General features: G+C 42.1%; 1 protein-coding gene across 2 annotated transcripts in view; it reads left to right on the forward strand.

The window, feature by feature from the left end:
* The window catches only part of scfd2 (sec1 family domain containing 2), a 93,742-nt gene that overhangs the window by 17,701 nt on the left and 50,627 nt on the right, over positions 1–25,414 (forward strand). For both annotated transcript variants that reach the window (XM_077535239.1, XM_077535240.1), the window contains exons 5-6: positions 530–657; positions 8,034–8,209. In XM_077535239.1, the coding sequence (XP_077391365.1) occupies positions 530–657; positions 8,034–8,209 (304 nt within the window). The remainder of the gene's footprint in view (positions 1–529; positions 658–8,033; positions 8,210–25,414) is intronic.

Consider the following 25,414-nt stretch of genomic DNA (forward strand, 5'->3'; position numbering starts at 1 on the left):
TATTTATTTAGTCATTTAGTTATCTATTTATTTAGTCATTTAGTTATTTTGTCATTTATTATTTAGTCATTTATATATTTAGAATTTTGGCATTTTTGGGCCGTCCTGCCAAGTCAAAATGTTTTTCAAATTAGGGGGCGGTCCTAAGCGTGTCTTGTGTTGGACTCCGCCATTGCAAACTGCCTGTCATTGGCCTAGTGAGCAGCTCGGCGAACAAGGAAGTCTCGCCGGTTTGCAATGGAGAGCTCCAGCAATGGACGACGATCTTGTCCACTGTCTGTTGTTGTTGCCTAGCAACTCAACTTGCAAGTTGAGGTGACAGTGGACACGATCGTAATCCGCAATCTGAAGTGAGGATAAGAGAATGATTGGATGTGCATCATCAATTGTTAACAATTTGGCCAAGTGGTATTATGTAACTGAAGAATAAATATCATGGGGCATAGAATGGAGCCTTGTGGAACCCCACACATAAACATTATGCCGTTAATACAAGAAAAAAATTAACACATTTCACGTTTGCTACCAGGTCACCTGCCGCCCGTTCACTGTGGGAGGCAATGCTCACCAGCAAGCACAAGGAAGGCGTGATGGAGGTGCGACGGCAGCTCGTGGAAGCGGCCAGCAAGGAGAAGCTGCCCATTAAGATGAGCATGGGTATGAATATGTCTATATACTGAGCTTTTTTTTTTTTTTTTTTTTTTTTCGCCAACCTCACCACACCTCATTTGGATATCATTACATCCCTCTTTAATATACTTTTTTTTTTCCCTCAAGGTCTTCTCGTGTATTTTTTTTTTAATAACTCAATACATAATCTGTATTACAGTAAAACTACATCAGATTTATTATACCCAAATGTTTTGGGTTGGTAAGTTAGGCTTACAGTAAAATAAAGGCAAGTTATCCATGAACTAATATGTAAGACAGTTTATCGATATATCAATTATACTTGTAAACAATACAAAAAAATCAATCAGTCATAATTTAAATTGAGATTACAACCATTGCTGTTTGAAATATGCATTCTACTGCATTGCAATGTCGTTTTGAATTTGATTAATTGTTCATACTTACTTCCCGGCTACTTATTTGTCTGACAAGATGACTTGACTTGACTTGACTTGACTTGACACAAATTTCAAAATGACTCCAAGAGAAAGGTCGTTGCACCCGATTACAGCTCCCTAGCGCCACCTACTGAGTCAGTCAAAGCCCTTGCTCGGACTATGTGTTTGCACATGTGGCTGTGGAGGAAATGTGAACCACATGTTGAAGCTGTGACACACACACGCACACACACGCACACCCGTTTGCAAACTTTTGTTGTTTGTTAATGGAGCAAAGGAGGCCGAGGCGAAGGTTAAAAATATGTGTTGGCACGCAAAAATAAAGTCATCTCGCAAACACACGCGTAAATGCACGCACGCACACACAGGTCTACGAGTCCCCCCGTGCATGTTCACCTTTATGCAACCTTCTGACTCACATTGCATGACTGATGTACGCACACCCCTTCAGTGTTAGTGTGAATGTTAGCATCTGGCACAAAAAATGGGCAGTCCCTCTTCGGTCCCTCGGCTCCCGTAATGTGTGAGGTAAAAAAACAAAAAAAAACAAAAAAAGTGTCTGGTAACAAAGCAGGTTGGTTGATGTGTTGGAGGTCACACAGTGACACACAAGCAGACGCAGGCAAGCAATCGTGTACACGCTCACACATACGCACGCGCTGGTTTGGTTTTCCTTCCACTCCTTTGTGCTTAAAGTCGCAATTTGCAGGCCATCTGAACATTTAACAGCGATCAATGAGGTGGCCGACCGCCGACGTTCGATGCAAACGGACGCTAACCTCGGGGTGAAACTCTCCATTTAAAAGTCGATTTACGTCCGACACAAATCTCCTTTCGGGCGACGAGCAGCATAATAATAGAGGATTAGCCAGTCCATTTTAGTGGCAATTTATGTATGTGAACGTTTGTGTCAATAAAGCCATTTTATATTATGTCTAAGTAAGAGTTGTATTTTGGGGTGTGTGGTATAAAAGGCATATTTAATAGAACCCTACTGGCCAATTGCAGTAACACATGGTCATTATGCCTTTGTGCTCACTTCTAAGTGTGACAGAAATGCACAAATTGTATGGACAACTCCAGGAGAGAGTCAAAAAGATCTCAATGAAAGAAAGAAAGTTTACAATGTCCACTTTCATTTTGTGTTTGTGAAGAAGTAAGCAAATCGTTGGATTATTTCGTATCATCGAAAACAGCCTGTTTTAGAGTTGCTGATGAACTCAAATAAAACAGTTGCCCATCACCAGGTTGTTTTCCGCTGTTCGTGTCAGGGAATACTTGGTGGCCGCTATTTTGCGGCTACCTATGAACTACAGCTAGTTAGCTGACGTGGCGAAACATAATGTGGAGCTGTGGAGGCCAAAGTTCGCTTGTCAACATAGCATAAGTCACTAATCAATGGCTTCATGTCAACGAAAAAGCCTCACTTCTTTAAAGGGAAAGGTCCCCCCCCCCCTCCCAAAAAAAACAAAAACAAAATCATAAACAATATGTTCTATGCAGCCCCACTAGTCTAAATACGGTATTCTGGTTAATAATGCTAATAGTTAGTGGAATATGAGTTAAGCATCATGTGAAAATGACTTCACAGTTGCTCAGGTCTGAGGCAACAACCACTTCGCAGCTTCAGAAAACGGGTAAGCTGTGATTGGTCGTTGCGTGACCACTGAGCAACTGTGATGTCATCTTCAGTCGACAGCAAGTGGCAAAATGGCCGCCCCATGAGATGGATAAAAATGGCTGGATTTTGCTGCATAACACATATTCCAAAATATAATATTATTTAGAATGTCATGTTTAGACTCTCATATAACATATTATTGTCAAGGAATGTTTAAAGTTGACTTCCTCTTCATCACGAAGAGAAGATGAGTAGTAGGAGAGAGGCAAACTTGTGTGAAGTAATACATGCAGTTGCGAAAAACAATAAGTGCTTGGGTGATTTAGTACCCTTGCCACATAGAGTGGAGAAGTAACCTACTTCAAACAGAAAAATATCAGATGACTTTGAAAAAATGGCCAAAAAGCTGAAATCAAGCAGAAAATAGATTTGAAAAAAAACAAAAAAAAACGTGATTAGACATTACAAAAGCATCACAAAAAAAATCAGCAAAAAAAAAAGAAAAAAGGTAACTATAATGTTTACACATGGACATTTTCATACATCCACTTGAATGTTTTAAAATCATGCAGCCCTCGTACATCTCCAGCTCAAAAAAAAAGAAAAGAAAAGAAAACTCCTCCATCAGTCCACTCACTCGTGCTACGCCAACATTCTCACATCCATCGCGGCCCAACTTGGCTCGTCGTCGTCTCGACAGGATAACATCATCCACCGAGAGAACGGGAAAATAATCCACTTTCTCAGAGCCTCCGCTTGACCTGTCAGCTTTCTCACTGCACAATCGGATGATGAAATTCCCCCTGCTGGCTTGTACGTGTGCGCGCGGTTGTGTGTGGATGTAGTCGTGTCCGGTGTTGGAAACTTTTCCGGAACAGCTATATCATCGTTGTCAATATGTCTGTATCTGTTTGCGTGTGTGTATTATCATGTGGATTTATTAACTCATTTGCTCCCAATAACGTATAAGTCCGTTTTTTTATGTTCTAAGTGCCCCAAAGACGTATTTATACGTTTTTTTTGTTTTTTTATGTTAGAGCATACAGAAGGCTTTGATGCAGCCTCTCAACTGCAAAGAAATGGTTGTAGAAATGGTAGTTATTACACAAATGGCCAGCAGGTGGCAGCAGAACAAAGGAGATCAACCAGGGCCATCTAGAAAAAAAAGCTAAATTACTTACCATTTTAAATAGATTTGTGAAAACTGATGAAACTTAGCTCTCTTCTAATGCTAATTGCTGCAAAATGGAAACAGATAGAAACTTACTTTTTTTCTCCTGATGAAAGAAGATACTTTAATCTTTCTTTTGATAGGTTCCATGTTTTTATAGCAAGAGAACACAATATTCTGTGGGCCTTGCAAAATCAGTCAAAATCCAGTAAAACAGCCGGGAGCGAACGGGATTGCTTCTGTGAAAATGGCTGGGAGTGAATGAGTTAAGGGGTGTAAGGGTATGCCAAAAAATAATAATAATAATCGCAGTTCGGTGCAATTGTATAGGATTGGTAATGGTTTGGTTCACATTGGAAACGGTAAGGGAACAGAATGAAAACCATAAAACTGCTTTTTCAACAAGAAGAAAGTATCATGGTGCGGTAATTCCTAAACAATGAGTCATTTTGATAAAAGCGCGTCACATACGTGGCACAAGACACTTGGGAACGGCTTTACATTGTGAAAAAATGAGCATGTCTCCTTTTAACAATGAAAAATGAGTTCTTAATCCCAAACAGCAGCCTGTGATCGCCAATCGCACGTCTTCCAGCTTCAAAAGGGGCCTCAATCGGGCAAGCGCACATAAAATTTCCTCCACTTCTCCGCTCTCTGAGCGCGTAAATAAGATTCCCTCGATTGTTCCCGTTGTCCCCCTTTCACCGAGAGTTACTTACGAGGCTGTCCGGCCGCTGAGGTGGGCCACAACTCAGCCTCCCCTCCAACACTTGTGCGACATCCGACATCGCTTAGCCTCAAATTCACCCCGGCTCACCTACAGTCGTCTTCAAGTAGTCGGACTAAATCATCGCTTGCCCTTCCGCCCTTTTCGTATCCCTCAAGACTTTCATCGTCGGCTCGGCCTCACTCGCTCGTTTTATTTATAGCGCATTACTGCACTTTCAACTGTTTCTTGAACGGGACAAACAGTCAAACTCACAATACAGAAGGAGAACGCACTCAAGTAGCTGTTGTAGGCCACAGCTCACATCAAGACACTCACATGGAGACTAGCCGGCACTCATTACACAGCCAGCAGAATTTTGACACATTTTTCCTGATTGTAGTGCAATATTATAACTCCAATTTTCCACATTTTTCAGTGTAATTGTGCAGCTTGATGAAGTGCTGCCTCCGAGAGTGAAAACACAATCAATTATTTCAATGTCTTTGTTATTTAAGACATGATCTTCCGTTTTCACTATATAATGCACGATATAAATACAGGATATATACACATGAACTCCTTCTCAATCTACACCTCTGGGCTTCTGTTAATGTGTGGTGGTGATTTTTTTTCCTAACCACTTTCCAAACAGACAAGCTGAGTGAGTGAGTGAGTGAGTGAGTGAGTGAGTGAGTGAAAAAAATAAGTGAGTGGAAAAAAAAAAGAATCTGTGCGTGCTGTCCAGTTGCCGCAGGAGTAATGTCATGCAGCCGACAAATTCGTCCCCCCCCCCGGAACTGTGATTGGTAGGAGGGGTAAACAACTGTCTGTCCACAGAAACATCACTCTGTTGACAAAAAAAAACACAAAATGGCAAAATACAGGCTTGGGAGGGGTGGGGGGTTTAGGAAAAAATCACCACCACACATTAACAGCAGCCCAGAGGTGTAGATTGAGAAGGAGTTCATGTGTATATATCCTGTATTTATATAGTGCATTTTCCTGAGTGAAAATGGAAGACCATGCCTACGACACCTTTAAACAGTATTTAAATGTGGAAAAAAAATGCATAATATATCTGCAGCTCTCATTTCGAACCTTTTGGTCAGACATGGTAGCCAACTCAAGTCAGAGTGACGCCAAATGTGATCAGATCACTTCGTGCAAGGTCTTCCATGGAGTCCCACTTCCCTTGGTTCTGTTTTTCTAAAACCTCGATACTTTCTATGGGAGTCGTCCTGGAATGACCCGCGCGGATCGTTCATTAGCATAGATAAGAGCCACGGTTCAATCCGAGTTCTTTGATAACGAGAGCAGGCTTTCGCACACGTGGGCCAAGTTTGATTCCGCCCGACACACTGCGCACCGTTTTAGTCGCCCATTAGCCGGCGGGGTTTAGCTTGGCCCTGGCACTGGATGCGTTTCTGGGCTTGAATTATGGTTGGCACATCAAGGCTGGTGAAGCCAAGAGGTTTATGCTGCCAGGATTTTTTTTATTTTATTTTTTTTTTATGGCGGGATGTGTTCACAATAGAGCTTTTCAGGCGTTCGCACTGAAGCTTATTATATGAACATGCTTTAATTTCAGCACGCAACTTGACCTTAGCTTTTGTAGAAGCTCGTACTTGGCCTCAAAACATACAGATTCTTTCAGTGGAAAAGTGTTTCTCTGTCAGTTTGCTTTAAAAGAGTTTAGTTGTGTAATTGCTTTCTTTTTTAGTTCTGGGAAATTTAAGTATTTTTTTTTTTTGGCCATGTAATAAAAAATGTCCCGTATTCCAGGTTCCCACAGGTACAAAGCACTATTGAAAAATGCCTGAATTTACAAATGGCTAACTGAATTGCTGCATTATAAATGCTAATTGCTAATTATCGTTAAAGATGTTTTTTCCACATATCATAAAATTATATTAATCTCATTTACAACATGCACTTTAGACTCCGCAATGCATCTGAGCCACTGTTAATTCACTTTAGCGCTGCTGTTTTAGTTAGCAACGTAGCTCAAACGTTCAGAGGTTAACAATTTAATGTCTGTGTGAACGAGTGTTGATCAAGATAAAATATTTACCGTTATTATTATTTTTTCCTGATGGGATAATTGAGGTGCCTTTTTTTTTTTTTTTAGGTGTTTTTTTTAAATCTATTAGAGGGAATGAAGGAAATGAGTTACTCTCTTTTCTTTCAAAGCTACTGGTTTATTTTTGCCTAGGGATGGGCGAGTACCGATACCAGCTATTGATGTCTGTCATATCTGTCAAAATCTGTCATCAAATAAGTCCTCCTTGGCAGTAGTTGGCGCTATACTGTGACAGTTTGACACACCAGCAATCAACTGCATCAGAATGAAATGTCTTACTTCACATTTTTTGTCTTTGTGTTAAATGAAATTGTATGTATAAAAATTAAGTAAAAATTAAAAGTAAAAATAAATTAATTAATTATAAATAAAAATTAAATAGAGCGACATATCAGGTGAGTCCTCAAAAAGTGCATACTTGTACTGTGGTATTAGCCTAAAAAAAACAAAAACAAAAAAAAAAAAAAAAAAAAAGAGAAAGAGAAAGAAAGAAAAGAAAAAAAGTGGTATCTATGTAACATCCCTATTATGTCCCTACACAAGTTTTTTGCCTTTCATGACTTAACAGCTTGACCTGGCGAAAATTTGCCATTTAATAATAAATATAATAATAAAAAATGCATTATATTTAGAGGCACATTTTTTGGCACACAATGTTGCAAAAGACTAAATATGAAAAATAAATACAATAAAATTTAAAAAAAAGTTTCCAAGCAATGTTCTGGAAGCGCTATCATGTCAAAGCCTAAATCTAAGCAGAGCTGCAGCGTTAGCTCGGATTAGCGTTGGCTAACAGTGTTACTTTCTGATAATCAGCATGGTGGTCAAAGAGTTTTGTGAACCCTGCAAATATTCAGCATTCTGGAAGGCTCCCGTCCATGTGTCCTGGTGCTACTCGAGTCGTGTTTGGCCACGCTAAAGAAAACACTGGCCGCCCGAGTCCAACAGGAAATACTCCCACATCTGGTGCTGGTTCAGAGCATCAACATGAAGACGTGGCGGTTACGGGGGAGTTAATGCGTGCCCCCATCCCCGCACCTCCAGGCCCCGCCGTCCATCCCCTGGTGTTGCTCTTCCCGCGTCCCCGCACGTCTTCACGGGATTCTCTGCAAATAATCCAAAAGCAGCTCGGATTCACATGTATTGGTCACGCTCTTATTAGCGCACCTCGGCATTGTGTTGACTCACTTGTGCGCAGGGTGTCCCTCACCCCCGCTTGTCTATTTGTACTGTTACCACATGCCGACGTTCCCATCAGGATGCATTACCCCAATTGCGTGTCCTCTCCATCCTTTTGCCTCTTTGTTTATTTTCAAGCCACAACGTTGAGGATTATGTATATGTTGCAGCGATAACGCCGTCTTCTCCCTTTCCCCCCCAAGGCCGCGTGACCCCCGAGCAGCTGTGCTCCTACGCACGGCCGTTCCGAGGTGACACGGGGGCGCTAGAGACTCACTGCGGGGTGCTTCAGCTGGGCCTGGCCACGGCGCAGACCCTCCAACACCCCCTGTTACCCCGCTGGGACGCGTGCCTGGCCTTCGAGAGGCTGCTGCTGCAGGTTAGTCAATTCTCGCATTGGGACAAAAAACATAGAGTGGACCTCAGTTTATTGCGGTGGTACATTCCAGAATCATTTACTGCGAAATCTGCGACATGCACAATTTACTCCACTATACAGAAAATAATATTTTTTTTAAAAATTTGCTCCTCCACACATACAAACTCATTAAACACACTCTCATCGACAATCCGCTAGCTTAATGCTGACAAATATGAAATTCCATAAAAGGGATAACCAAAATTAGCATAGATGTCACATTAACTGCAAATCACAGCAGAGCAAAAACAACAGACGATACAACAAAGAAAATCGAAAATGTTCAACCAAATCATATAATTTCCTATAATGAAAGTCCACTAGTTTAAACCTAGCCAACTGATATTAGCATACTGTAGATGTTAGCAACTGCTACTTTAGCACACACAAAGCGGCAACAAAAATGTTTAACCAAAGCATATAATTTTGTCTTGCAAAAGTCAACTAGTTTAATGCTAGCATATGATGTGAAACTGACGGGCTGACAGAAATTAGCATAGATGTTAGATGAAGTGAAAATTGTCAAACATTCGATATTGTAGCACACACAGAGCAGTAACAACTATAGAGCATACAACAAAGGAGAAACAAAAGTTCAAACAAACCAAATCATTTCCTGTAATGAAAGTCCACTAGCTTAAAGCTACCATATATTACAAATCGCGATAGACAAGCTAACCGATATTAGCATACTCGAGATGTTATAGTGATATTCACTTTCAAACAACTGCTTGCACACACATATCAACAAAAATGTTCAACCAAACCATGTAATTTTGTCTAACAAAAGTCAGACAGCTTAATGTTAACATATAATACAAAACACCATAGACAGGCTCATGGAAATTAGCATAGATGCTATGGTAATTATTTAACTTTAACATTGTATATTTAAACACCACATTTCTACAACTGAACCATATGATTTTGTCTTGTGCTGTAATTCTCGATGCTTGAGATATTGTTATGAAAGACTTGCTCTTAAGAAACGTGGGAAAACTTATAATGAAAAAATACTTGGTGTGCTTTATTAGTGTTGCAAAAAAGCCAAATTAATCATTGTGAGCAACTTTAGAAGCGTATTTTTGTTGAAATTCACGCCTGTATACGACTTCAGAGATGCCATTAACCAGCAGAAAATTGTAATAAACATTTGCAATTAGCCATTCACACCTTTTCCTTGGGTAAATATTTGCTATTTGAGTTTGCCTCGGACTGGGCAGGTAAGTGGGTGTCTGCGGTTTTGTTCGCCGGTGGCTAACGTGTTTTTGAACTGACAGAGTGCTAGGTGGGGAAAAAATGTAGATTCCTCTCTTCGTCAACAAGGTTGTTTGGAGGGAAAATAGTCACATCCAGTAAATATGAATTAAAAAGAAAAATATCCAATGATGTTAACGGGGTTAAGGGGTACACTTGAACTGAATCATCTTCTCCTTTGTCTTGTCTCGCTTTTTCGCAAAGCAGGACCGAGCAGCGTTGGGCCGACTTAATCAAAGTAAATCATGGAAAAATCAAGCGGCCTGGTTGCCAAAAGTCGAAATTTGAAAACATGCTCGTAAAAACCCTCCTGTTCCCCAGCGAGAGGCCGTGGCTGTTTTATTAAAACGAGGAGGAAGACTCCGGGGCTTAAAGTTCCAGCGTCCATTAACTCCGTGACTCCACTTTGATCCTCGCTCCCATGGCTGGCTGCCTGCAACTACCTGACTTTCAACTTTCTCAGCCTAACTGCCACGTTAGAACTTTTTCGCCGGTTAGCCGTCGGCCGTGCTTTGCGAATCCAATCTCACAATGCGGGAAGTTGACGTTGGCCTCCCTTTTATTGAGGTATTAGGAGTAATGAGTTGTGTGTGCTGTGGTTTTGAGGGGCGGATTAATCGCACGACAAAATTCCTTTTAGCCCGGCGCGGCGGTCGGCGCGTGTTTGCCTCTCGGGCCGCTGCGGGTGCGACCGTCGCCTTCGTGACAGTGTGAGTTCTTCCAGGCCCACCCCAGCCAGCTGTGGGCCGTGCAGCGGGCACGTCAGGCCGCTGAGGCGAAGGGCCACCGAGTTCAGTGCTTGGCTTGGGAGTTCACACCCTCGTCTCTTTGTAAATATGCTCCAATATGTTGCAAAACATGAGGCAGTAGCTGAATTAGACTTCTGACCAATGGGAAATTACACATCAAATGCAGTGAAACCGCCGTTTGTCGTGCGGGATACATTCCAGACACACACACAACAGGTGAAAATCTGCAAAAAACAAAACATCATCAAAATAGTTTTACCCAAAATCCAAACTGGGTATCGTTTTGCGTAGGTAGAAAGTTACAGTCAAAAAGTGTGGCTATGTGAGCTCCCTCTAGTGGTACGTGAAAGACTCACTGCCCAAGTACAGTTCAGTTATATTTAAGTTTTTAATTACAATACATTTGTATGTACTGAATATTTATTTAGGTTCAATATTTATTTAACAGGGAGGTCAACCTTAAACATTTCTTGACAATAATATGTTATATGTGACCACACTAGTCTCAGTATAACATTCTGATTAATATTACATTTGTGGAATATGAGCTATGAAGCAAAATCCAGCCGTTTTTATCGATATCAGAAGGCGGCCATTTTGCCACTTGCTGTCACGTGAAAGTGACATCACAGTTGCTCAGGGCTCAGGCAACGACCAATCACAGCTCACTTGTTTTATGAAGCTGTAAAAACGGCTGGATTTTGCTTCGTAACGCATATTCCACAAATGTAATATTAATCAGAATGTAATGTGTAGACTAGTGAGGTCACATATAACATAACATTGTCATTTTTTTTTTTTTTTTTTTTATGGTTGACTTCCCCTGTAACTTTTATATGCAACACTTGAACTACATCATTATTTAAGTACATTTCGTATCCTTTCTGCACAATGGTAATGTTCAAACTGTATAATTTTACAGAGACTACAATGGGCTGTATTTTAATGTCGATCATGGTGTCGTATTTGTAGAGCTTCGTATTTTGTTTTAGGTGGTACATAGTGTTAAAATGATGAGAACCACTGCAATAGAAAATTCTATTCATGATGTCATTCAAATTTGTAACCATATTTTCTGAAACCAATTTGTGCAGATTTGAAGTCGTAATGCACCTTGTTGGGTCTTTCTGCTGTGAGGTCATAAGCAGAGTGCTGCTTGAACTGAAACGTAAATGCGGTCAATGTGATAGTTAGTGTTTATTCTGGTAAGATTTACGGCCTGCCGGTTAATGGCCACAGCTCTTGTGAGTAGGCCACCTCGCGCCGACCGCCTCCTCTGTTGGACTGCCATGAGACGCGGGCGCGGCGTGAAAGGCTGGAATTGAGGAGGGTGGGTGGAGGCTGGACTTGGGTGGCACGGCCATTAGGGTGAAACTCAACAGGCGCCCTCTTTCTCCGTTTCCCAGCACACCGCAAGGCACGCGATACCGAGCTTCCCATCAACGTTCCGTGCGCCCGGGGCGCACCAAGCTAAACACGCGCTACCGCAACGAGCCACCCACAGAGCGCAGACTGGCAAGACATGTTGATGCTTCATCATTTTCACCAGAGTGTGGGTGGGTGTGTCAGAAGTCTACTTGGGTAGATTTTGCAGGTGTCTGTGCTTTACCTGATTATTTATTTTTACTTTTACTCCTTACATTTCAAAACTGATAGCTGTGCTTTATTATCCTTAATTTGTCAAAATGTGCCTATTACTTTTTTTAACTGGATGGCAACGGCCACAATGTACAAAAGTGACTTTACACAGATGTGATTGGTGGATGAGATTTGCAGATGTTGCGTTTTAGGCAACATCAGTGGCAGTTTTTTCACGATGTAACATAGATGGGCAACTGTCACGAGTCTCTCCTCCCCCACTATATTAGAACTTGAGATTTGCTTTCAAAAAAATGAAAGAGTTGCCGTTTGCATTTTTTGATATTTTTGATGCAATTTCCTTGCATCTCCATAAACTCATTCACTCCCAGCCATTTTCACAGAAGCAATCCCGTTCACTCCCGGCTGTTTTACTGAATTTTGACTGATTTTGCAAAGCCCACAGAATATTGTGTGGCAATTGCTACAAAAGCATGGAACCTATCAAAAGAAAGATTAAAGTCTCTTCTTTCATCAGGAAAAAAAATATCTTTCTATCTGTTTCCGTTTTGCAGCAATTAGCTTTAGAAGAGAGCTAAGTTTCATCAGTTTTCACAAATCTATTTAAAATTCTAAGTAATTTAGCTTTTTTCTAGATGGCCCAGGTTGATCTCCTTTGCTTTGCTGCCACCTGCTGGCCGTTTGTGTAATAACTACCATTTCTGCAACCGTTCTTTGCAGTTGAGAGGCTGCATCAAAGCCTTCTGTATGCTCTAGCATTAAAAAACAAACAAACAAAAAAACGTATAAATACGTCTTTGGGACATTTAAAACATAAAAAAAAACGGATTTACACGTTATTGGGAGCAAATGAGTTAACCTCACAATGCCTACTCGTTTTTGTACAATAATTGCACATTGAAAAGCGTGAAGTCCTGGGAACAACAAAAAATAATTTCTTTTTTTGGGGTTGATTGGGTATCAGTTCATCTCAATTGATTACAACACTCTTCTCTGTCAAGACATTTATTTTTGCCTTGCAAAGACTTTAAAGTACAACATGAGTACTTTTGCCACCTCTGGCGTGTGCGTGTCGCCATGCAGACGACAGGCGCGCAGCAGCGGAGACGAGCTCACCTCTAACCCCGCGACCGCTTGCCTCGCTCTGCTGGGATTAGCGAAGGGGGGGGGGGGATGCCTCTGCAAACATTCAAGCTCAAGAGTTATTAGTGGTCAGTGTGCTGCGCAGATGCAAAGACCGCACAGGCCCCCGTGTCGCCTCGTCTCCCTTGGGGTCGCGCTAACCGCCCGCCTGGCTCTTATCTGCCTGTCTTGCGTGTTTGACATGAAATGTCGTGTATATACACGCCAAAACTGAGCCCGGAAAAACAGCCCCATGCGACCGCAGTCCTCGTCTTATTTGAGGGTGTGTTTACGCAAAAACAATTAAGTAGATTTTTTCAGAGTTTCTCAAATGTTGTCTTTTATCAAAAAAAAAAAATTAAATGTAATGGTTTGCTTTTTTATATAATGATGCAGCTAGACTACATACATATAGTATACATATGTGGATTTAGAATTGGATGTTTCCTCAAATATATGTTTAAACTGAGCCTGTCTCCGACTCAGTTGCTCGCCAGAACAACGGCACCAAAACACATTAATGGTCTCTCCGAAGAATTCATATTGCTAGTGTTACTTGCAGAGCACATTTTCAACCGTGTTGCTAACTAAAACAGCAGCACCAAAGCAAGTGAACAATTTCTCAGATTAGTGTGATTTCATAACATTGCTGACTGTGTTGCTAACCGGAAAAGCAGCACCAAAGCATCTCTCAGATGAATTACAGTGTGGGGTCTTGTTACCTGTGGATTTTTTGGTGCAACTATTAATTGACAACAAATTGATTATCAAATTAGTCGATTATTTTGATAAGGAATGAATGATTTAGAAACGTTTCACTTTGAATTGTTTGGCATATAATGAGGAATTCTCCCCCCAAAAAATGTTCCTTAGCTTAATGCACAGGCTATCAAATCAAATCAACCTTTATTTATATAGCACCTTTTATACATTCAAATGCAACTCAAAGTGCTGAACAATTAAAGCATCCATAATACAACAAAGAGAAAAAGCCATCCCTCCCCCCCGTATCCCCATAATCGTACCTACAGACACACACAAACCACAACATGGCGGGGCACAGAAGAACCCTGTGAGGAAAGGCACTCAGGAGGCGTTCATCAGCACTGAGAAGGATGACGGCCAACCACCACAGGCTAATGAATAGCATCAGTGTTACAGTGTTAAGACCTTTTTTTGCAATGGATATAAACATAAAAGGTGGAGAAACAGATACGTAACATAATATTCACAAGTATATATTCTTTATCCTCTTTGAAGAACAGCTAATATTTCTGTGGTTCAGTGGTTGAGGAGCTGAGAGCTCCATGTGCAGTACATCTGTCTGTATTATACTGCCCCCAGGTGGCCAAGGCACACACATCAGCCCCCCCCCCCCCTTTTTTTTTTTTTTAATTGCAGTCATTGGACCACTTAGCAGCATTTTAGCAAAGTGTCAGTTTATGCTGCTGCGGAATTGCCAGACCCTTCACCTTTCTCCTTTGCCCCTCTCTCGTGGACGTACGTTGACCTGTAAAAGTCACAGTATACGCCCAGCAGACATCCCGACTGACAATAAAGCCCGTGTCACTGCCCTGTTATTTCAGGATTTACGAGGTCGTGCCTATCTCCCAGAATGCTTTGCGTCCGCTCGCATATGAAGCATCTGGATCGCATAATTCCGACGGGTGACACAGGAAAATGTTGATATTGCTCTAAACATTGACTTTCATCTTATCTGAGCGGAATGCCACTAGTCAAGTCACGGGGGGGAGGGGGTGGCTATAAGTCTGTAATAGTCCTCTCCCCCAAGGGTTCGGAGTCTGTCCCTGCAGCCCAGACATTCGCTGGTCTTCTCCATGTCTGTAGCGTCCCCGCTTGGAAGATGTCGGGCGCTGGGCATTGTAACAAAGGGGTGTAAATGACTGTAGGGCCCGAGTTGTCCGGAGTTGACCTCCTCCAGTCTCCCCACTGTTTAACAGCCTCACAACCAGGCTCGACTGTCTCCCCCGTCCCTCCACGTCTCGTTTTTATCCCCTTGTAGCACCGCAAGCAACACCGTCCTGCTCAAAGAAGTCAAAAAGGTTAAAACCTTGTCAATGACTTTGCTGTCTCGTCCTATTTTAGCCCGATAATTGGTTCAAAGTGTTTCGTTGACGCCATCCCTAGTTGTAGTTCAAACATAAAGCAAGGATGATGAAAGTCTGCTAGCTTAATGCTAACACACAATGCAAAATGCTATCGACAGGCTAACGAAAATGTTGTAATAAGCAACGGCTTTTTGAACACAAATGATCCATCAACACATGTAAACAGACAATATATCAACACTCACAGGCGTTTATTTATTGACCTCTGTGGAAAATGTTTATACTTTTGTGAGGCTCTTCTACTGATATTATGTATGTCTGTATTATACTTCCTCCTGGTGGCCAAGGCGCAAACACCAGAAGGAGCACAATGTCATATGGGTATTGAAGGATGAATTCATGATGTACAAAGTATGTACCGGTAATATTTATTCACTAATTAATATTTATTATAGTATTAAAAATATTCCATTTAATTTGTAATTACTGCGTATTTTTGTTTTATATATGTTTTTATAATATATAGTACTCTAAAGTGATTTACTTTTTTTTTTTTTTTGCTCTTTTTTTGCGGGCCAGAACTGAATTAATAGTATTTCCACTCTTTTCAATGGGGAAATGTGATTTGAGCTACAAATGTTTTGAGTTACAGACACTTGTCTGATATTTAAAAACAGGAATCAAACTGAGAACGTTTGACACCTTCTCTAGAGGAAATATTAATGAACAACAAATTACTTTATAAAATGTTTTGCGAGCTATGAAAAAACATCACTTGTATTTTCACTCATGGAGGGAGTACTTCATCGCCAACCCGCTGAATCTTAGTTAATCTGTGCTTGCTCAGACACGTTTTCAGAAACAAGCCGCGAACAAAAGATATAAAAAGATGTACTTGATTGTTTAATTTCACACTTGACGGGTGGACAAGCACCTCAGAGACTATTTTTCTACAAGCCATTAAAAAATCCATTTTGCATAATGTGTCCCACTTAAATTTAGTGTTTCGTGTATCATCCTGCATGTCCTTTGTCGTATTTCCACCGCATTGCAGCAATTGTTGCACATCAAACCATCTGTGTTTGAAGCAACCCTCCCTTAAACGTACTTTTTTGGGGGGTTATCAAGCGAGCGACTTATTTGTCTTCCTTCCTGTGTTTGGCCAGAGATGATCACATCTGATGCAGTTCACTCCCAAGCAAGACCCCCGGAATAGCACCCCTCAAGCCCCCCCTCCCATTACACACCCCTCATCCCGGGTACCTTGAGACGGCTGTGTTTACATTGTTCAGCGCAGCTCAGGCCTAATGTACTATCTGTTTAATAGGCAGAGAGAGGGCTGTTTATATAGGGGGAACCTTTTTAACAGAGGTGATAGAGTGGTGGGCCGGGGGGCAACACAAACTCATCTCACTTCCTGTTATCATTACCTCGCTCGCTCCGCTCTCGCGTATTACTTCTCCCTAATCGCCCCGCCAGCCTGCTAGGCAGTCGCTGCCGCTTGTTTTCTTTCCGCGTCCCCCGGTAAAATCAATGAACACGGGAATCAGTCGAGCCGCTTCCCATTAAACCACTTTGCCGCGCGATTGTCATTTGCATGCGCTTGCATTTTAATTGTTCCGCTAAGCATCTTTCTGCTAAATGTCGGCCACGTCCCGCCTCACTGAATTGAAACCGTGTGGGAATTGCTTTGGCTTTAATAGCTGTTGAAGTGAGTTAGAGCTTTGCAAAAGGCTGGAGAAGTTAAATTGGATGCCACCACGCCCTTAAGCAAGCCCCCCCCCCCCCCCCCTCTCTCTCTCTGCATTATTTTGTATCAAGTTGCAAATGTGCATTCTATTTTGTGGTGACTATGCAGACAAAGTTCTTTTATGTTCTTTATTTCGAGTAGAATCGAATAAAAGCCTATTACTATTATGGATAATTCTGTTTTTATGGCAGTAAAGTGGACCATGGGAAGTTTTTCCAGTTGCAAGCCGTTCCTTAGTATTTATTTATTTATTTAAGTTCCCTTATAGGGTTAAAGTTAGGGGTTATGTTTTATGTATTTCCATATACAAGCAGTTGAGACTGAAATAAACTACGCATGCAACTTATGCAGGTGTGAACAAAAGCAGCAAAAATAGTCAGCGATATTTTCTATAGCAATAAACTAGACACGCACTAATAAATAGTCTACATAGTGTATAATGGCTGGAGATTGAGCTAAACACTCGAAATACTGTACTTATACGATGATTATATGTCGTACGAGAACAAAAGCAGCAACAATAGTCAGCACCATAAAGCAAAACCACATAAACTGTAATATTTCTTTGGCGTAGTGTTATTTGCAAAGCCACATTGAGCGGTATTTGCATGAGGTGGTCTCAGTAGCTCATAGGAGAGGGTCTCTCAGAGCCCTCGGTCCTCGGTGAATCGGGTCAGTGTGGTCTGCTGACTTGGTCTTGTGGCGTCAGGCTCCATTTGAGCATGCTCCAAGAAGACGCCGCAGACTTCGGGGGCGGTGGGGGATGGGAATAAAAAAAAAAAAAAGTCCCACAGTGCCGTGCATTCACTGTTAAGATGAACAAACAGTGCCGTAGAAGAGGCTTGGTCTTGAGAAGCCCCCATAAAGAACCGCTGTGCTGAACAGAAGTGACTAGTTATCCATTTCTGATTGGCACATCACCTTATACAAGAGTGCCTTGACTTACGAGTTGAATTTGTTCTTTGACCAAGCTTGTAGCTCAATTTATTGTACATCAAATCAATTTTATCCCATTGAAATGAATTGAAGCCCCACCAAAAACTAGGGCCCAACTTGAGATGGATTTTTTTTTTCCCATGTTGATGATTTGGCAAGAATAAAATGAAGTGCAATTTCTGTAGAAATTGCGTGGGAATGCTGAATGCTAAGCTGAATGCTTATGAAGTAAATTGAAAGATAAATTGTGAAAATTTTTAATTGAAGTTGAAAGATAAATGAATAAAAAGAAAACGAACTAAAATCTGTCCAATGTGGGATTTAATCATTTCAGAGAAATAATAATCCATTTCCTTATACGATAGTCAGTTGATATCGAACCATCAAATGTACTAAAATGTGGTCCAGGCGGGGTTTGATCCAGGTCCTCTGTGGGAATTACAACATGCATTTAATTATTCCAGTGAAATTGTAATACATTTCCTGATATGATAGTCAGTTGGTAAACATTTATATCACTAAGCATAATTGCCTTGGTTATATTTGCAATGTACAGTCGGAGGTGGGATTTGAACCTGGGACCTCCTGTTTACTGGACAATGCACTTAACTAAGTGCGCCACTGAGCACTATCAGAGGCGGTAATGATGAAAACGACTAAGTTACATTTTGTAACTGGAAAATCCCATGTAATGCGCTTCCCTTCCAATGGTGTCCCTTACTCAATTTTTCAAGGACGATGATACCCCTACTCAGCTACGCGTGTGAAGCCGTGCGTGCATACATGCGTTCGTCCTTTTAATGTGCTTACTCTGCTAATGGGGGGGCTCAGCTTCCTGTTGTCACAAACAAGCCCTCTGTCCCCCCACTCCCTCGGCCAAAAAGCTGCACCTCAGGACAGATTAACTATCAGCTCATTTGTCACTACCTGCTGAGCGCGGGCCGGCAAAGGTCAGCCGACCGTAGGATGTGTGTCTTTGTGTCCCATCTGAAATGGAGACAGCAGCATTCCAACACCTATGACTGTCTCTTTTTGTTAGATTAGATAATGATGCAGGCACGTTGGACAGTTGACAGTTCCTTTAAAGTGCATGAGGAGTTACTAAAATTTGCATCCTCTTAAAAACTTGGACATGTTCAGTGCTGTTAATAGTGTTGCAAACTCGTTTGTGGCTTGGTGGCTTGGCTCGGTGTTGAGTAGTTTTATTCGGCGGTGATGTTTTCGACGTCTGTGGAAAGGGTCCAAATTGTTTGAGATGGATGTCAACAGTGCTTGAAACAATGCTGTCTTACACCACCATCAGCCCCCATTGATTGACGGCTGCACGTCAGTTCTCACTTGGCCAAGTGATGAATGTTCTTCTGTACAGTAAGGTCAGTAGTCTAGGAGTGCCCCCTACTGCTTGGGGTGAGCGTTGACTCGCATCAGTAGAGATAAAAGGGGCAATAAGGAGGATTGGGGGGGTTCGATCCCCTCTGGTGGTAAAGCAAAGGTGACACAAGGACTCCTCTTTGCTAAGCGTGTAATTGTACCCATCTGAAGCCCCCCCTGTCCCACACCCCCCCCCCTCGTGCCCACCTTGTTGCCCCGGGGATTCGACCAGTCACCCAGAGAGAATAATAACCCATAACCATGGCAACAAACCAAGGAGGGTCAATCTGGGTCAATCGGATACAGACTCTGGCTACCCTTGCTCTGTCATTAATTACCCATAGTTCCCTGGGGGTCTACTTGTAACCTCATAGCTCAATAGGGGGATTCTTTGTGTGATCAGGTGAAGTGTTTGATTGTGGTCCAGTGATGGTGAAAATTTCGGGAAAGATACGTCATGAAAGTCCTCAGTGTTGCGTGTTTTGATTGTCTTTAGCGTTTTGGGATTTGTGCAAAGAAGTACCGTGAAGGGTTGCGCAAATTTTAACCGATCTATCGATGTGAGAGCAACATGGCAATTGCGTGGGGAAAAAAAAGCAAAACAGATGCCTGCTGTACCAAGATTCACCTGTTCCACAGGTCATCCCAAATAAAATGAAGACAAAGAAGACGAGATAGAAGAAACTAAGCTAATTAATGCTGGCTTCTTAATGATTACTAATTGGCTATCATTCCGTTTCAAGTCAGAATCGCAGAGTCCGTAACAAGTATTGAACAGGTTGAATAACGATTGTTTCCTGGGACCATTTTTTGAGCAGTTTGTTGCAGAAAATAATTAGTCTTAAGTTAACACACTCCACACCACAGTGTAATGGCTCAAGTTAATTTGTTGTAGATGTTCATAAGTAATGCCTTTGCCGAATTTGCTTTGAATGAAAAGAAAATGCTTCAATTTGGTGGAAAAATGTGATGAAGCCCCTAGGACAGCTAGTAAGAAAAATGACATATATTCATATTCAGATTTTGGGGGGTAGACTACAGAGGTGTACCAAGTTCCCACATGGAACACATTAGGTAAGTGACAGGAAATGTTTCTCACTTGTGCTTAGTCACTAGTTTACTCTATAAACAAATACAGAGCAGCTCAGCCTTTGACTAGCGGGCATCATAGCTGTTAGACTCATTTGAAACTGCGTTTAAAAATGTAAAATGCTGTTTCAGAGACTATTTTTAAACAAAAGAATGCATTTCTCGCCTCCAACCCCCAAAGTCAGCTGGGATTTGATCCAGCTCAACCTCACTATAATAAGGAAAAACGGTACAGAGGATGGATGGATGGTATGAAGAGAACCTATGAGAGCGTTCTTATGAAAACAGCGCAATAGAAAATAGATAGATGGATGCTCTTCTAGCATTTTCTTTTTTGCTACGACTCGCTATAAGATTGTAGCATAGCTCCAGGCACTAACGCCAGATCTTCGTGCTCTGTTTACGAGAGGATGATGAGTGCTGTTTGAACTGCGCATGTTTATTGTGCTCTAAAAGTCATTAATTTTCTCTCCGATTAAAGGTTTCTGCGAACTCCGATGGCCACCCAAACTGAACAAACGTGCATCACGTGATTTACTGTCTGTGTTAAAAACACAATAGGCAGCATGTAAATAGTCTGTGTTGCAAGAGGACTGCAAAAACATGAAGGCGAGGGCGAATAAGGTGGCTTTTGAAAAAGCAACGATTGAGAAAATGGCGAGTGACTTGCATATAATTCCTCCTCCTGCTCAACGTTAGCCGTTCGACGTCTGTGCTCATTTTGGGTTGCTTTCTTTCATTCCCTGTTCTTAAACATCCACGAAGGCACAAGCAGAGCCACATGTGTCTCCATGAACACCATGCAGAAAACAATAAGCGACCAGAAGAAGACGCAGGACATATGAGGTCCCCCCACATGAAAGCTATAAATATAGATACACAGAAAGTAGTTGGATCCAAAGCAGTGCGGAGAGCTGGATCGGCTTAACTTTTTGGCACCGACTGGTGCGCACCGTGACCATGAAAATTGATCAGCAAGCCTCAGCGGGCCAATCAGAGCTCTGCGTACACGTGTTCATCATGGCAGCAATCCTGCGGACGTGTAACTCGTTTAAATACGTTCTCCTCTACGAACGTGGGCGCATTTGGTCTCCATTTGTTGTAATTGGGATAAGCGAATGCAGCCTTTCTGGCAAGTACATCTATGCCTCGCCAGCCGATTGGCTTAGGAATATTTTCTTGATGCCTGCAGGCTCAGATTCTCTCTACGAACGCCCTTCTTATTGTCTTGAAATAGGAATGCAAACAAAAATGGCAAATAGCGCATTGCAATTCTGCTCTTCGGTATTTGTATACAAGCCGTTAAAAATTCACTTTTCCAACAAATGTCCCCTTTCATTGCAAAATGGATGAAACCTTGAAATCTTACAGGTCAAGCCGCAAGAACTTTCTATGATCAGTTGTCATCTCAAGAGTCACAAGGACTTAAGGAAACTTACGGAACGTAGTAATAACTCTGAATACGAGCGACATTCAACCACTTCCAGACCTTGGCAGAGAGCCTGGGGGCATCTTTTTAGACTCATAGGCACCCTAACGTCTCGAGCTGAAAGGGAAGAGGAAAGAGGAGTGGCTCGCTCACCCCAAAAATCCTTTTGAAGATGTTTAGTTCATAGTTCATGCATTGACTCATAGCAAAGATCGGGATTCATAGAGTGACCGTCTAGAAAATCTCTGACTCCTTCCTCCAGATACTAAAGTCCCAGATACTCCAACTGTAGTGACTGATCTGCCCACTGTGGGTCTATAAAGGTAGTCTTTCTTATAGTTTTATACTTTTTGGCCTTCAAGAAGTACAAGTCAACTGGAGGTGAAGTCTCGAGTGCAAAAACAGATACAGCTGTTATCCTATATGATAAGAAGGAACGCTACGTCTGGGACCAGAAAGACTACCCTTAGCTAGATCGACTAATGCTTGTTCATTTTTTTCACATAGTCCATCAAGGATTTGAAAGGTTCTGGTGAAAGTTTATCCTTCATGCCCGTGATATTATAGGAACAGTAATGATCAGAAGACTGTATATCAAGTGTCAAGATCCCGTCCTCCATGGCCTGAGTCCTGCATGTTTTCGAGGTTTCTCTACTCCATCACACCTGATTCAATGATCAGGATCGGGCTTCTGTAGAGCTTGCTGATGAGCTTAAATATGAATCAGCTGTGTTGAATGTGAGAAACCTCTAGAACATGCAGGACTCAGGCCCTCCAGGAACGGACTTTGACATCACTGCTGTATATTCTCAGTTGAACTATTTAATGGTTGCCAAAAAGATTTAGAAACTGCCGTGGAGCCCTATTTTGCCAGATGGGGAAGAAGGTCAAATCTGTCCGAAATGGTTGAGGGCGGCTCTGCCTAGCCCATGTGACTGTGTGACTCGATGACCATAACTGGTTTCAACTGTTGAAAAGAGGCCTGATCTAAAAAAAATTTGTTATTGATGTGCCATTTCATGTATTTCACAAGTCCATAGAAAATTGTTTGTACGTCGACGACTGAGGCTCTTCTTGCTCACATGCGAGGGCTTTACAGTAACTTAATGTTTTTTTAAGATATCACTCATCAGCTTTAAAAAAAAAAAAACTGACAGATTGGTGCACTTGTAAGTACCTAATCAGACGGCTCGATACAATGTGGCCTGTCTGACTAGTGTAAACAGTAGTAGTGTGAAAATGACTTATTCTACCAAGCGGCATTTGTAGGCTAAGTGGTGCACTTTGCCACCTTTCAAGCACAAGGTGACAGCGTCGTTTCTCAGCTGGCCGCTGGCGTTGTTTGAAGAGGGGGCCCTCCTTTCCACGCATGCCCGCGAAGGCCTTGTTTAGCGGCCGGGGCTCTGCGCTGCGTCAGGAGCTAGGCAAACAAGACAGACGGAATTAGCGATGCCTTTACCATCTGGTCAGGAAGGACGGGACGTGATCGAAGAGGGGCGAGAAAGGGAGGAGACGCACCGAAAAGAAGGTTCCGAGGCTTTACCGCGAGACATCACCCATCACGTCTCGGGAGAGTCAAACGGCCTCTATGGCAGCGTGACCGTCTTCATTTAATAGAACACAGGTCAGGGAGCGCCAGTGATGGCTGACTTGTTGCATGACAGCAGCCACCTGGGACATGAACCCCCCAAAGTCAGAGGTAAGGGTTCGCTTTGGAAGTAGTTACGATCGAGGGTGCGCAACTGCACGATCATCTGAGGAAGTACCAATGTGCCAAGTTTTTAGCTATGCAAACATCCCACTCGTCCTTTTGCTGTGAGGCGCCTGATTTATTTTGACCGCTAATGTACACCCCCCGGTCGGAAATCCTCATAGAAGTCAGTGCGGGTTACCTTTGCCAAGCTCTATTTTATAATGCTGGCCGCGTGCAGGGTTGGTAGTCTGTGGTCCGAGGAAGCGAAGGTGATCCATTAGACTCCGGGGACTACAAGGTCTGAAGACAGGAGGAATGAGCTCTGCCTGCCCAGAATTTGATGTCGCCATCCATCTTTTGCCGCCACGCTCGGTCCAACCAGGCATCAGCGCCTCGCGTCTTACAGGGACTTGTAAAGCTGTCTTTGGTGGAATTGGTTTGCGTTATATGGTGTGATTCAGAAAATTTGATTTAGTCAAGATTTTTTTTTTTTGTAGTATATCATGGAAACATAAGATGTGAATCTTCAAACCTGTTTCCATAAATGTCCTTTAGTGGGCCTTTTGATTTGAAACAATCGCTTCAGTGGAAGTGGATGGAAACAGCTGCATTCCAGTTCGTTTTTTATGCTTGCCTGTATCGATTTGAAGGATATATAATAAAGCTGTCAAACTGTACCTTTTATACACAGAGAAACGCACCATGGACCTGCACAATTCTAAAGTTATGAAATGTGAAGAGTGTGAACAGTCTGAAATTTGCTATGAAATTCCTGACTCAGTCTTTATGAGCAGATTACCTTTTTTTTTTTTTTTTTTGTCGCTGTCAATCTTTACGCCATTTGAAAATTCACTATGCAAATTGAGACTATACATTAGAAAATACGGTCATGCTGTATCTCCCATAAAAAGTGTGCGACCATAGCGAATACTTGTAATCGTATCTGTCTGGGGAAAAAAAAAGTGCTAATGACCGTCTGTAATTTACCATATTACATTTATTTGAGAATCTTTCATTTATTGGAGAATTTACAGCTACGGTAGTTTGCTGTTTTTTTTGGTATAATCATAATGCCATTAAATCATTTCATTTTTCCACCAAGGAAAAGCACTTTGATTTTTCATTTTGTTACCTTACTGGACCATTGTCAACCATTATCCAGTGTATTGCGTTACGAATGTTTGCAGACTATCAAAAATCGCATCAGTCAGTGATGGAGATGGACATCCCCGTTTCCATATTTGTACTTTCTTCACTTTGCTGACGCTGTGCTCAAGAAACAGGAAAGAGCTTTGTCGATAAATCTGGGGGGAAAAAAAGTTAGACAGTTGCAGCAAGAAGGATGGATGTGTCGAGGTGGATTTGGGGAATTAGCTTTGCCTAGTCGTCACCCCCCCAAGCTATCGTGTGTTTAGCAGAGCCGCCCGGCTTACGACTCTGGGAATGTTTGCGCAGCGGAAGCCTGGTTTGATGTTGTTTGTATTGTTCTATTTCATTGTGCGTATGCGTGTGTTGAGCCCCATTATCGACATGACGGGAACGTGTTTTCTTTTCACACATCGCATGGAAAATCATCCATGCAATCGGCACCCGGCTTGTCTCCATCCTGGCTTCAAACCATCCCACCATTGTCATGAACTCATTAGTTCAGCTGGCATGCCACCAGCAAATCTGTATGATGTGTAATGTTGACAAGTGAGACATTTCAGACCAATCCACAATAGATGAGATCTGAGGTTGTATGCGTTTATATGTTTTGGGGGCCGCCATGTTTACAATTTCTCACTCTCACGAGTGAGCCTTAGACAGAGAAAAAAAGTTGACTAAATCAGTTGTTGACCACAAAAATATGTCGACACAATTTTTTTGCCGTGTACGGCATCAACACAGACGGCCTGAGATCGTTGGATCAAAACCTCTGCTTATGGTCCCACGTACTCAATTTAAGACCCGTGCTGATCGTTCATTCCGGGCTGTTGCTCCAAAGCTCCGGAATGACCTCCCGCTACGTTTGCTCGATTCTGCTGATGCTTTTAAGAGCCAACTTCAAACATATTTGTTTTGCCAAGCTTTCTGATTTCTGCTGATCATGGGCTGTCTTT

This window comes from Festucalex cinctus, chromosome 10, assembly GCF_051991245.1.
Source record: "Festucalex cinctus isolate MCC-2025b chromosome 10, RoL_Fcin_1.0, whole genome shotgun sequence".
NCBI lineage: Eukaryota > Metazoa > Chordata > Actinopteri > Syngnathiformes > Syngnathidae > Festucalex > Festucalex cinctus.